Source organism: Condylura cristata, unplaced genomic scaffold, assembly GCF_000260355.1.
Source record: "Condylura cristata isolate star-nosed mole 26May11 unplaced genomic scaffold, ConCri1.0 scaffold00015, whole genome shotgun sequence".
NCBI lineage: Eukaryota > Metazoa > Chordata > Mammalia > Eulipotyphla > Talpidae > Condylura > Condylura cristata.
In genome coordinates, this window is record NW_004567116.1 from 9,281,401 (window position 1) to 9,293,721 (window position 12,321).

Sequence of the window (12,321 nt, forward strand, 5' to 3'; positions counted from 1 at the left end):
TTGTTCACCTGAAATCAGCCTCCTGCGGGTGGCTGGCCTGCTAGCCTGTTTGCCTGGGTGTCTGTCTAAGAGCATGCAATTGGCTTTGTGAAAACCCAGACTGAATTGTGTTCTTCTTTGTTTCTCTGGCACAGAAACTTGCCTTCATGGTGTCTCTAGGGTTGGTAACACATGACCATCTAGAAGGTAAGAGAAGACATTAACGGCCCCACCTTGCTTCTGGTCTAGAACTTTGTTCTTACGCATGATGTTTCATATATGGCTAGAATGGAAAATTAGATATAAATGGAGTGTGATTTAATCAATATGGACTCTAATTCCTTGAGAATAAAAGTTGCCATCCCCTCTTTGTAATGTTCCACCCCTCCCCATCCTGTCTTTCTGTATCCTCACTACTATCCTGGGAAAGCCCCCCACTTGCCTAACTAATTTTAAGTGGGAGCCTGAAGGGAGGGGAGTATCTTTTTTTTTTTTTCTCCTTTAGCACAAAGTAGAAAATTCCCCTTTTACAAGTCCTTGTATTTTTCAATCATTTCCAGTTTATCAAAATCTTAAATTACAAAGCTGTACCTGTACTGATTACTTACTTCAAGTATAGTGAACCTGTGGTTACTCAACCCAAGGTCTGTGGGTAAAGTTCATTAACAGCTATATCACAGGCATCTAAAAATAAATCTGAACACCTTGAACCCGTCAAATTCTCCCTCATCCTGTGGAACAGTGTGCTCTTGCTTTGGGAGAGGGCAGAGTATCTAATTCCTCAGTTGCTCCCAGCAGTAAGCTTTTCTCTGCTGAGGCTGCAGTGAAACCAAGAGTTTTGGCCCTGTTTCTAATTTATCATGGGAAGACCAGCAGATAAAACAAGGCAGTTAATTATGCATGTTAGGTTTTCTGTATTTCTAATCCACACCTTTCGCTTTCCCAAGAAATCCAGAGCAAGAGGCAAGAGCGAAAAAGAAGGACAACGGCAAATCCTGTCTACAGCGGAGCAGTCTTTGAGCCAGAGGTATTCCTGGCCCGACGTGGCCACCACTCTCAGTTTCCTTTTTTTTCGGCACCTGAGTGTATTTGACCAGCGTGGGGAAATGATGGGTTTTTCTCTGACCACATTATTTTATTTTTATTATTCACTACCTTCCCCTTAGCTTTTGTTTTGCTTTGTTTGCCCTGAGTCTGAGCAGATACACTCCTGACCTAAAAATGTAACTTATTGTGGCTTCAACACAAATGTCATCTGAAGGAAAGGGAGACCTTTCTGGAATATTCTCTCAGCGCCTAGTGAGTGTAATATAGTACCAAGACCTTGGTGACGAGCACTGACTAGTGGGCATCTTGACAGGCTGTGTTTGAGCTTGTGTCTTGTTCCGTTCGTAGTAGTGGCCATACAGTTCAACTCGCCACCTTTCCTTTTTCAATCCTCAAAGCGTAAGAAGAGTGCAGTCACATACCTGAACAGTACAATGCATCCCGGGACCCGGAAGAGAGGTGAATATCTTTTTGTTTCTCTCCCTTGCTGTTGCTTTTGCTTTCTGTGTTGTGTTTCTTCCCCCTCCCTTCTTCCATTGTCTTAGAGCCCATCTAACTCCTGTACCCCTTGGAAATAGTTGTGTTGTTATTGTTCCCTGAGAATGGGGGAGAAAAGGGGTACAATTTCTTATTACAGTTCTATAGACAGAAAAGCTGCCCTTACTGGGATTCTGGCAAAGCTGACTCAGAGAATGTCTTAAGGCAGCATTTCTGCCCCAGGCCCAGCAGGGAGAATACCCATGAATAACAGTGAACAGGAGACCATGTGAAAGGAAGTATTTTAGCACCAGTAAGCAGAACAGGGCGTTGCTGTTGCCAAGGTGCTCTTGGTGGTATCTCAGTGTTCTGGCTGCCAGCAAGACAAGAGCATGATTAAGTTCCTGCAGACTTTCAGGGCCAGAGACAGGCACCCACACCTAGGACTGAGCACCTGTAAGAAGAGGACAGCCCCATGTGGGGATGAAAAGGTCACTATCAAAACAGACTCCCTGTAGCCAAAATCCCTACAGCTCCTTCCCTCTACTTCTCCCCCACCACACCCCCCCCACCCCCACCCCTACCCCTTGGGGATTGGTGGGCCACCTTAACCCTAGGCAGGGTGGGGTGCAGGCAGCAGCAGCCTCAGCAGCAGCTCTCACTAGTGGGGTCTAAATAGGTCTTAATAGCTCAGAGTTTGAGCTCATAAACAAGGTTCTGAAATTGTTCTTTGATGTCAGTAATACATCCCAAGGTCCCTTTCTCCACATGGTAATGTGTCCCTGAATTATAGTTCCAGGCTAGAAAGGTTGCAGAGTGAGTGGAGTAGCATACTAATTCTTGCGTACGCACACACATTCCGCTCAGGAGGTCGTCCTGACCTTATGTCTGCTAAGCTGGGCTCGGGCTCCATCGTGACCACCTCCTCCCCACAGAAGGAGAGAGTGCATCTTCCCTTAGTGACCCAGCTAAATGTTTCACCAGCCCCATCCTTCAGGTAGTCAGAAATATTTCCATGGGAACCCTAAGTCTTTGCTCCATACCAAGTCTTCACAAGTAACTAGTGTCATGGGTTATTTTCTGTTGTTTTGTTTTTGGCAATTTTTAGTGGCCTCTGACAGTTTTTATAAAGGAGCCCCAGCCAGAAGCAGCGGTCAGCAGGCTTGCTGGTGGCCTGTGTCTGCTAAGAGGAAAGGGGTTAAACGAGCCAGAAAGACCTTGCCTGCTCTTGCCAAGGTCAGAGGATGAAAGCCTTGAATTCACAATGCTTAAGATGTGCCTTTCTGAGTAAACAAAGAGCATTCCTCTTCTATTTCCCCTTTTAGCAGCACTAAATTCCCTAGAAAAGGCAAACCAGTACATATGTCTTCGTGCTGCAGACGTTGCTGGTTTAACACAGATAGGTAGCGTCTGACAGAATCGTGACTCTCCGCACGATTCTAATATAAACGACGGCTGCTGGCAAAGCCACGATCCTGTGCTCTGTCTCCCAGGGCCTGCAGGCTGCAGTGTACCTCTCTGGCTCTCTCCTTTACCCTGTGTTCAGTATGCCCTGATCACTGACAGTGCAGAAGCTGTGACCCTGGCCCTTAGGGAACGTGAACCCTAAGTTAGCTGAGTGGAAGACGAGCAGCTGCCCTGGACGGCCCACACCCACTCGTGCTCATGGGTAGACCCTCCGTGCCGTGAGATGGGGTTCGAATGCTCTCATTTGAGGCAGATTTTCAGGTCAGGGGAGCTGCAGACAACAGGGCCTTTCCTGAGACTTCAGAGCAGCTCTGTTCTTAGACACGTGGCTCACCAAATGCTCGTGATGTGCCGTGGGGAGACAATTCGCAAGCAGTAACTCATGGTTAAGCCCACATCTTTTAGCTCTCACAAGCTCCTCCAGCAAGAAGTAAGAGTACTTAACATGATTTTGCCTCCTCACTTGGTCTCTCTACCCTCACCAGCAATGAAATGACTAAAATGTAGATAGGAGAAAAAGCGAAAAACAGAATCCTGAAAATAGGATTTGTGGAAGCCAGGAATCATTAACATTATTGTCAGAATGATAGTTGCAGAGAGATCTTAGAGAACAATTTGCAAGATACATGGAAAGTAAAATCTTATTCCTGGCCTTGCTCCCATTGAGCTTTGACATCTTGGTACGCACATTAGGAATCTCAAACCGTAATAGCTCAGGAAAGTCACCACAGTGCCCAAGGCAAGGCCCTTTGACATGAACCTGCACCTCCTGTCATTCTCCAAGACGCGCTCACTCGCCCCACTTTTAAGACTCATGCAGTTGTTTCTAATGACATTTAAATCTGTGCTTCTCTCTCTCTCTTTGGGACTGTGGTATTAACCTTCTGTCTGCTACCTCACTTCCTTTTCCACGCTAGCCAATGAGGAACACTGGCCAAAGGTATGTAAGATCATTTTTCCCCCTTTCTTTCCCTCCCCCCTTTTCCCCTTTTGTTCCCTTCTCTTGGTATATAGGTCGTCCTCCAAAATACAATGCAGTGCTGGGGTTTGGAGCCCTTACCCCAACATCCCCCCCATCCAGTCATCCTGACTCCCCTGAAAATGAAAAGACAGAGACCACATTCACTTTCCCTGCACCTGTTCAGCCTGTGTCCCTGCCCAGCCCCACCTCCACAGACGTAAGTAACATGGGAAAAGCTCACTCTCTTTCTGAGAGCTCAGATGGGGGAGCCGTTATCATGTGTTGTCTCCTTACCAGCTGCATTTCCTTGACTAACACTGGAACAGCGGTAATCCCTGCAGGACACTCTGTGCCGTGTAAGGCAGCTTTCTGCTGGTGCCCCAGCTCCTGCCATGGCCTTGAGAATCTTGTTAAATTCATCAGGAGGCTCAGACAGTTTTCAGAGGTTGGATTACTCGGCTCTCAATGAGCTCTCAGGAAAGGGCTGGGATAGGGACTTCAGCTCATATAATTGAGAGGTGTTCCACTCTGTCATCCATGTTGTGAGGGTAGGGGGAAAGGACAAGTGTATCTTCCCTACCTGTCCTTGTATCCTGATTAAAGTAGAATTCCAAAAGTAGGAAACTTTCCTTGAAAGCGCCTTTTCTCAGCAGAGTTCATCAGGACCCAATTCCTGAAAAAAGTGTCGGCTACGTCATAACCCTTCAGCCAGAAGTTCAAGACTGTAAACAGTTCCTTGAGTTTTAAAAGAGCACTTACAAGTAGTGAATTCACTCGAGGAGTATAGACTGAGCCCCGCTCTGCTGAGACGCATTGTTCCTGAGGCTGGGCCCACAGCCGGGGACAGAACAGCACCCTACCCTCCAGGATCCCTGCTGCATGGCCAGAGACAGGTGATAGCGCACGTGGACGCGAGCTCTGTGCCACAGCAGTGAGTGCAGTGAAGAGAGTGGGGCGGAGTGAGGAGCCGGGGCAGGAGGTTTGCTCTTCTGTGAGTGAGAGCAGAGAGAGTGAGTCCCTCATAGGGGGCAGAGTACTTGGCGGGAAGAGTGATCCATGCAGAGGGGCTGCTACTGCAGAACCCCCAGGTGGAAGTGCGATGGCACGGAAGTCAGCAAGAAGGGGGGCCTGGGGTGCCGAGCAGTCGGTGCGGGGAGGTGAGACCAGAGGGCAGAGCCTGTGGCCTCTGAAATGGGAACCACTACAGGGTTTTGAGGCATAACAATTTCTCAACTCTATTTTGAAAAACTTCAAATCTGTAGAAGAGCTGCAGAATCATACGGAGAACATACACAAACACACCCACACACATACATGTATACATGACCTTCACCTCGATTTATCACTTGTTACCATTTTTCTTCTCCCCATCACACACACATATTTTCTCTTAAACTAATGAAGTTGCAAACATATGAATGTTCACCCCAAATACTTAAGTGTATTATCTCCTACAAGCAAAGATGCTTTTTGATGTGGTTACAACACAGTTACTAAACTGAGGAAATTTAATATTGACCAAAAAAATTACATAGCATACAGTCTGTATCTGATTTCTCCTTTTGTCCCAATAATTAGCTTTTTTATACCCCAGAATCAAATTCAAGGTCATTCTGGATACTTACTGTCACGGCATTGTGTCCTTAGTCTCCTTACTCCTGAAGTTCCCCCAGCCTGTCTTTGTCTTTCATGACACTGACATCTTAAAAGTGCATTGCTCTCTGTGGGTTGCCCTTCTGTTGGGTGATCTGGCTTTCTCCTCACAAATAGATGGGGAGGGGGGTGCACCCTGACAGGCCACAGAATAAGTGACCACGAGTCCTAGGCATGCCACAGCAGGAGGCACGGGATGTCAGTCTGTCCCACTCTCGGGTGTGCGACCTTTCTCCTCTTACGATAGTGCTTGTCAGAGTTCTTCACTTGCAGAGCTACCTGTTTCTTCTGATGGAGATAAATTTGATGCTGTATCAATACCTAGCTCCCCAGAAAACTGTTACCCAGTAGTTTTAACATCCTTTAATGGTGCTTGCTTACTTTTCTTTGTTTATGGTGATTGTAAAATTGACTTGGATTTTAAAAGGATTACTCTGTCTGCTCTGTCTGGAATAAAGAGGATAGGCTGTTGTTGTCCATGCAAGAGCCGGTGATGACTTAGCCTAATCAGATGCGAGAGTAGACATGGAGAAAAGTGGCCAGATCTATATGCTTTGAAGAGCCAGTGGGATTAAGCAGTGGGGTATGAGAAAAAGAGAATAGTCAAGGGTGAATCCCAAGTTCAGGCAGAGACAGCTAGAAGAATGAAGCATATGATGACTCCTAGGAGGACCAGGTTTGAGAAGGGAAACCTAGTTTCATTTGTACAAGTCCCTTCTTATCTTTAGGGTCATCTTCAGGTAAAATGTCTCCTGAATTTGAAGGTTCTCAGAACATGCTAATGGCCTACCCTCTCCAAAGGGCAAAGGGGTAGTATTTGCATATCCTCAATTAAAGTTCCAGAAGCAACAAAGGAAGTGTCATCTTTGGAGGGCCAGGGTCATCCAAGATCGTAGGAGAGTTCTCTTCTGCAGCAGGCTTCCTTCCTTGGCGTAGCGACGGCTACTCCCCGATCTTGCCTTCAAGAGTCAGCCTTTTGTCTAGCTTTCCTGACTTTTGGCACTGGTCGTTGCTACAGGTTTCCTACCTGTCCCATTAATGAGCACCAGGAGTCCCTATCAGAAACCTTATTTGCTAGCCGCAAAGATTGCTCAGTTGAATCCTTCCCAAAGGAGTTGCCGGCTCATGGCTTCTTGGTAAGGGTCTCCTCCGAGGGCGGCACAGAAGTGCTGGGGACACATGCGCCCGGGGCTGTGTGTGTCTCTTTCCTCAGCTCTGCTGTTTTGTGTGTGTGTGATTTTTGACTGAGGGAGTTAGGGATATCTTGGAGCGAGTGAACCAAAGAATCCACTAGATCAAATCACAAGCTAAAAGCTTCTGCCAGGTTTCATCTTAAAATGTAAGCATTGTTCTTTTCAGAAATCTAAAGATAAAAGAAAGCTTTATTAAACCACTAAACACATTGAGAACTTCCTAAGTTAAACCCCGTGGAATGGAATTTTTAAAAAGATAATTGACTTCTACTTTTGCACTATCCCAGCAGTGGCAGTGATTAAAATCAACACCCAGGGCTCTGAATGTTTGCTGCTGGGTGGCATAAGCCCTGACAACATTAATTAAACAATCACAGCTGAGAGGCAGGCATTTCCTGGGAATCAATAGCATCGAGAAGGGGTTGCTGACACAGGCCCCAGCCGGACACTGAGACTCAGTTTGTACCTTGTTGCTACTATCGTCCCTTTCATGAGATGGGAAGATAGACTGGCATAGTTGTAAAACAATTTTTTAGCAAATGACGAAGTATAATTCATAAAGCCTGGGTGTTTGCAATAGAAGTACATGTCTTTATCGTCTACAAAGAACCATCTTTCAACCACCTTTCCACATACCATTTGCTTTATGGTGATAACTTGATCAGTCATCAAAGTCTCAGCCTTGACCTGTGGTGCTGCATTTTCTCTGCTCTAAGTAAAGGACTAATTCAGTATGGATGGACTAGCCACTTGGAATTTTATATTCATTTCTATAGGCAGTACTTAAAGTGTGATTCCTGACATACTTTCTGGGCTACATAAAGTCTGAACTTTTTCTGTACTAATAGTATTTTTGCCATTTTTTTTAAAGGTTTATTTATTTATGCATACAGGACTGGGGTACAGACCAGAGGTGCAGGGGCAGTGAGAGGATTCACCTGAGACAGAGAGGGAGCAGAACAGGCAGATCAACAAAATATACTGCTGAGGGGAGCAGCGGGCGAAGCAGGAGAGGTCTGCCGCGCCATGTGGGTCACCACCGGGGGCCGGGATCAAACTCGCACACGCCGCGGCCTTCTTGCAGTGCTGTGTCCTCACCTGTTGCACCACCAAGGAGGGCCCTAGTATTTTTGCCATTCTTACTCTCATTCTCTCAAGAGTAAACTGTGGAGTTTTCTCGATACTAGATGATGTACGATAATGCCATCACTCTGATGACTAATTGTATATGTTGGGGTTTGTCAGTATTTAATACACTGTATCTACAATTTTTGTGATTCCATAATTATTTCAAAATAAAGTCTTAAAACATAATAAATTTCAATAGCTAAAACTCACATAAACAAAAGCACTTGAGATCCTTAGTAATTTGAAGAGTTTAAAGGGGACTTTAAATACCAAAAATGATTAAGAACTGCTGCTAGAGGATCTGTCAACAGGCTAGGAAGACTTGCTCCTTCAGAAACTCGAAGTGATTTAACTGTGGTTTTATGTGTGCTCTCCCTTCTCCTTAACCAGACGTAAAAGAAAGTGAGCAAAACTCTTTACCCAACAGATTCTTCCAAATATGTTGCCTCGTTTGTCTTGCTTATACCTCATCACTGACAATTTTATCTATGGTTCATGTAAAGCAGTCTTTGAAACCATGAAATTTGTAAACTTCATAAAGATGCAGGTTCCAACATGGGGCTACAGTTTTAGGGAAACGAGCTCCCTCAGCTTGATTTTCAGGATGAAAGAAGAACGTCATAGCTTATTGGGGGTCAGTCAGTCAAACTGAATGCTCACGCACTGTTTTGCACACGTATTGACTCTTTTTCTACTGCCCAGAGACTAACATCCATCCACACACAGATGTATCTTAAACTTTCTGCTGCTGGTTTTCAAGACTGTCAGATACCCTAGTGAATCTAATTCTGTAGAGAACACTTTCTTTCCTTCAGAGCGTAATTGTAGGTCTGTGGTGCTGGTTGAGGGGCATAAAAAGGGAGAGCTAGGCATTGCTCTTTGTTCATTGCTTCTTCTGAAAAGTTTAGCATTAGACTTTCTGGCAGAATAGTCTAGAAATCTAAAGCAACACATTGGAAGTGAAAAGGGGTCTGCTCCAGACTGTGGGTGCTGCCCTGGTAGCTACCTTCTGACACTTGCCTTCAGTCTTCTCTTCCCTGTGTCCCTGATCAATGGCATTAAGCCTGTTCGAGAACACGCTAGGCATTGACTTGCTGAAAATACTTCTTTAATACCTCACTTTATTTTCCTGTGTTCTGTCCAAGTTTCAGATCTGCTTTTTTCTGATGGTGCCTTCTGCTCAGAGGGCCCCGCCTGCATACCCGAGTGCCAGGACTTACCCCTGGTGGGGTGGAGGGGGGACAGGCAGAGTGCCCTGGGGCTGCTCTTCTTTTTCCATCTGGTGAAGTATTTTATGGGGAGGAATGACGCCTCCCAGAATAGAAAGGCCCATTGAACAATAAATGCCAAATACTGATTTTAAGATAACATTGTCAGCTGCTGCTTTGGCTTTTAAAATCTTCATGTTAGAAAGCTCAGAGGAGTTCATTTGCTCCTGACTTCATCTTTTCCTGGTTGAACTTTAACTATATGTATTTTTTTCTCCCTGAGCAAGCATGGCGTTTAGTAAAACACCATTTCTTGCCTGTTTACCAGTCCTTCTAAACTGCCCCCCAAAATGATAATGAGAATTGTGTGTATAATAGTGTGGAAGACTTTGATAAAGGATTTCAGTATTTTTAAGATATCTGAATAGGGGTTGGACTTTACCAAAACATAAAATTGCTGAGCTATCATCCATAACATTAATTTTGGCCAAGGTGACTACAGGAATTTCCTGTAAAATGTACTTTAAATTAAGAATGTTGTCCTTACCTGAGAAACTTGAGCTGTGTTGAGGAGATGTATATTTGTTCCATTGCTGATACCCCAGTTTTCTTCAATAAGCATATGTCGGAGGGGACCCAGCTGATTGTCCTAAAGCATGTATATGTGTGTATCCAGAATGTACATGTTAATATTCCAAGTTTACCATTTTTGTCCTCTCTCTTACCTCTCCTTTCAATTTCGTAGGGTGATATCCATGAGGATTTTTGCAGTGTATGCAGAAAAAGCGGCCAGTTGCTGATGTGTGACACGTGTTCCCGTGTGTATCACCTGGACTGCTTAGACCCTCCCCTGAAAACGATTCCTAAGGGCATGTGGATCTGTCCCAGATGTCAGGACCAGGTACTGTGGGAGGGTCAGTCGGGTAAGGGGTGGAGGAGAAGGTGTGGTCAGGATCACCCCTATATCTTGGGGTAAGGGCAGAATCTCTTACCCCCGCTGTAGTTCTTACCACACCCGATAGCCCTGGTCAGCCTGGTCAGGGCTCAGCACTGTCCCATGCAGTGTCCATGCCCAGAGGGTCTCTGGCGGACTCATGAGAGTGATGTCACATACCAGGGAAGAGGCCCTAATTGGTCCTGTAGCTTCTCACTGCCTGACCCCTCAAAGACAAATAAGACTGCCTCGTTCTCCAAGAACAGTTCAGACCTTGTATATGGTTTTGAAACTGCCCTTTAGAAATAAAATCCTTAAGTTACTACTTAATTCAAATAACAATGGTTTCACCTTTAATCTGTGTTCTCACGGGATCAGACAACTGTGAAGTCATGTCTTAACATTTCATGGACTTGACAGGCAAACATCATTAACCAGTCTTCCCTCCTTACCTGTTTAGTTTCTCATCTCTTTTCCTCAAGTATCTGTTTACCTTTATGTCGTCATGTTTTCATTAGAAGCTGTATTTTTTAGAAGTAGGTAAAATACAAAAATAATAAGTCTAGTACCTCAGCAAGCTTTGGCATCCAGCTCAGTTCTTTGGAATCCTGATTTGAGAGGTTTCCCCGTTTAACTTGAGTGTCTCTTTTTGGATGCTGCTCTGTGACCTTCTGGTAATTTTCTACACGGGGTCTGTTTATGTTTCATGTCCTCGATCAGGCTTTTTTTGAGGACTTGGAAAGCTCAAACTGAGCAGGCAGCTGTGTGCTGGGGAGCCTGGCAGCCACAGTGCTGGGGTCACGTCACGCTGCACGTAGGAACTGACAGCAGTGCCCAGCACGCCCAGCCGGTCCCTCGGCGGGGCTGAGTGGTGTGGCTCCTCCTGTGATGACCCTCCCCAGGCAGGCAGAGCCCAGCAGCTGCAGCCTGCCCCCACCTGTCCTCCCTGGATGGACTGCGGCAGCTGGAGGCACCCTGCTTGTTGTTACGCGGGGGCTGTGTGCCCTTACACCTCCTCTCAAAGTCAGTTTCTAAAAATCTTTTCAGATGCTCAAGAAAGAAGAAGCAATTCCCTGGCCTGGAACTTTAGCAATTGTTCATTCCTATATCGCCTACAAAGCAGGTAAAAACTCATTCGAACTATTATTTAGCAAGTCTCCCCTGATGTTAAAAAAAAAAAAAAAAATAGTGCTAGAGTATATATTTTGTTCCCAAAAGGAAATTTGCACTTGAAAATGAAAATTTTTGATTGATTAAGTAGAATGTTCATGTAATACTTTTCTTGGGCAGAAAAAAATTGAAAATAGTATGGAATTCATGTGAAGCTAGGTGCAGGCCACGACAGTGCCTGGGCACTGTCAGGTTCTGGGCACTGGCTGTGGGGCTCGGGGCACTTGAGGGAAAATACCGTTTCTGGCAAGTGACCTCTTCAAAGAATTCCTTGTGGAAAACAGGCTTTTTTGTTTGTTTGTTTGTTTCAGCAAAAGAAGAAGAGAAACAGAAGTTACTTAAATGGAGTTCAGATTTAAAACAAGAACGAGAACAGCTAGAGCAGAAGGTGAAACAGCTCAGCAACTCTATAAGTGTAAGTCACCCTCCTGCCTTCAGGGACAGACACGGGGGTAGAGAGCCTTTCATGTCCTTAACAGCACCTGCAGCCCCCAAGGGCTGAGGCAGGTCCTTGAGCTGATTTATAGGATACAAATTTTGCCTCCAGTTAGAGTTGGAGTCAAGCTCCAGAATGGCCGCTCAGCTTTGACTTGAGGACTTTCCCCGTCTGGGCTGGGGTTTGGGAGGAGCGTGTGGCCTCTTCTGAGGCCTGGCAGGCCGGGTCCTCAGTGGGTTTCTTTCTAGGCTCCTGAGCTCTGGGGAGTCCATCCGCGGGGCCTTTCCTCCGCCCTCTCTTCCACAGTGTGCTGATTGTATTTCCAAGATTGCCTGAGTAGCCTGAGAAGAGGGCTTTCTAGAGACAAATATTAGAAGTGAATGCGGCTCAGCCTGGCCTCTCGGTTGGAAAGAGGGTTGGATTTGCAGATGGGAATTCAGGGGCTCCCTTCACAGGAGCCGGCTTTCTCTTCTGTTGCCTAGTTCCCCAAAGGTGTGAGGTGCCCTCCCAGATACCAGGAGGTGCCTTGAATACGGTGGCAGTTGAGTACTCCCCCCCCCCCGCTTACCTTCTTCTGTTCACATTATTACCCATGCCACACACATCTCTCATCTCTGACCCTAGAACAGAAGCCAGCAAGTATGGGGGGGCTAAGGGCAGAGATTCAG

General features: G+C 45.8%; 1 protein-coding gene across 2 annotated transcripts in view; it reads left to right on the plus strand.

Moving 5' to 3' along the window:
- PHF21A (PHD finger protein 21A) overlaps positions 1 to 12,321 on the plus strand; it is a 165,794-nt gene that overhangs the window by 148,431 nt on the left and 5,042 nt on the right. Inside the window, exons 11-17 of one of the 2 annotated variants that reach the window (XM_004682877.2) lie at positions 135 to 186; positions 927 to 1,006; positions 1,425 to 1,485; positions 3,888 to 3,910; positions 9,859 to 10,014; positions 11,095 to 11,170; positions 11,529 to 11,632. In XM_004682877.2, coding sequence (XP_004682934.1) covers positions 135 to 186; positions 927 to 1,006; positions 1,425 to 1,485; positions 3,888 to 3,910; positions 9,859 to 10,014; positions 11,095 to 11,170; positions 11,529 to 11,632 — 552 coding nt within the window. Of the gene's footprint in view, positions 1 to 134; positions 187 to 926; positions 1,007 to 1,424; positions 1,486 to 3,887; positions 3,911 to 3,984; positions 4,149 to 9,858; positions 10,015 to 11,094; positions 11,171 to 11,528; positions 11,633 to 12,321 lie in introns of both variants that reach the window. The other variant, XM_012725557.1, reaches the window with a different exon arrangement.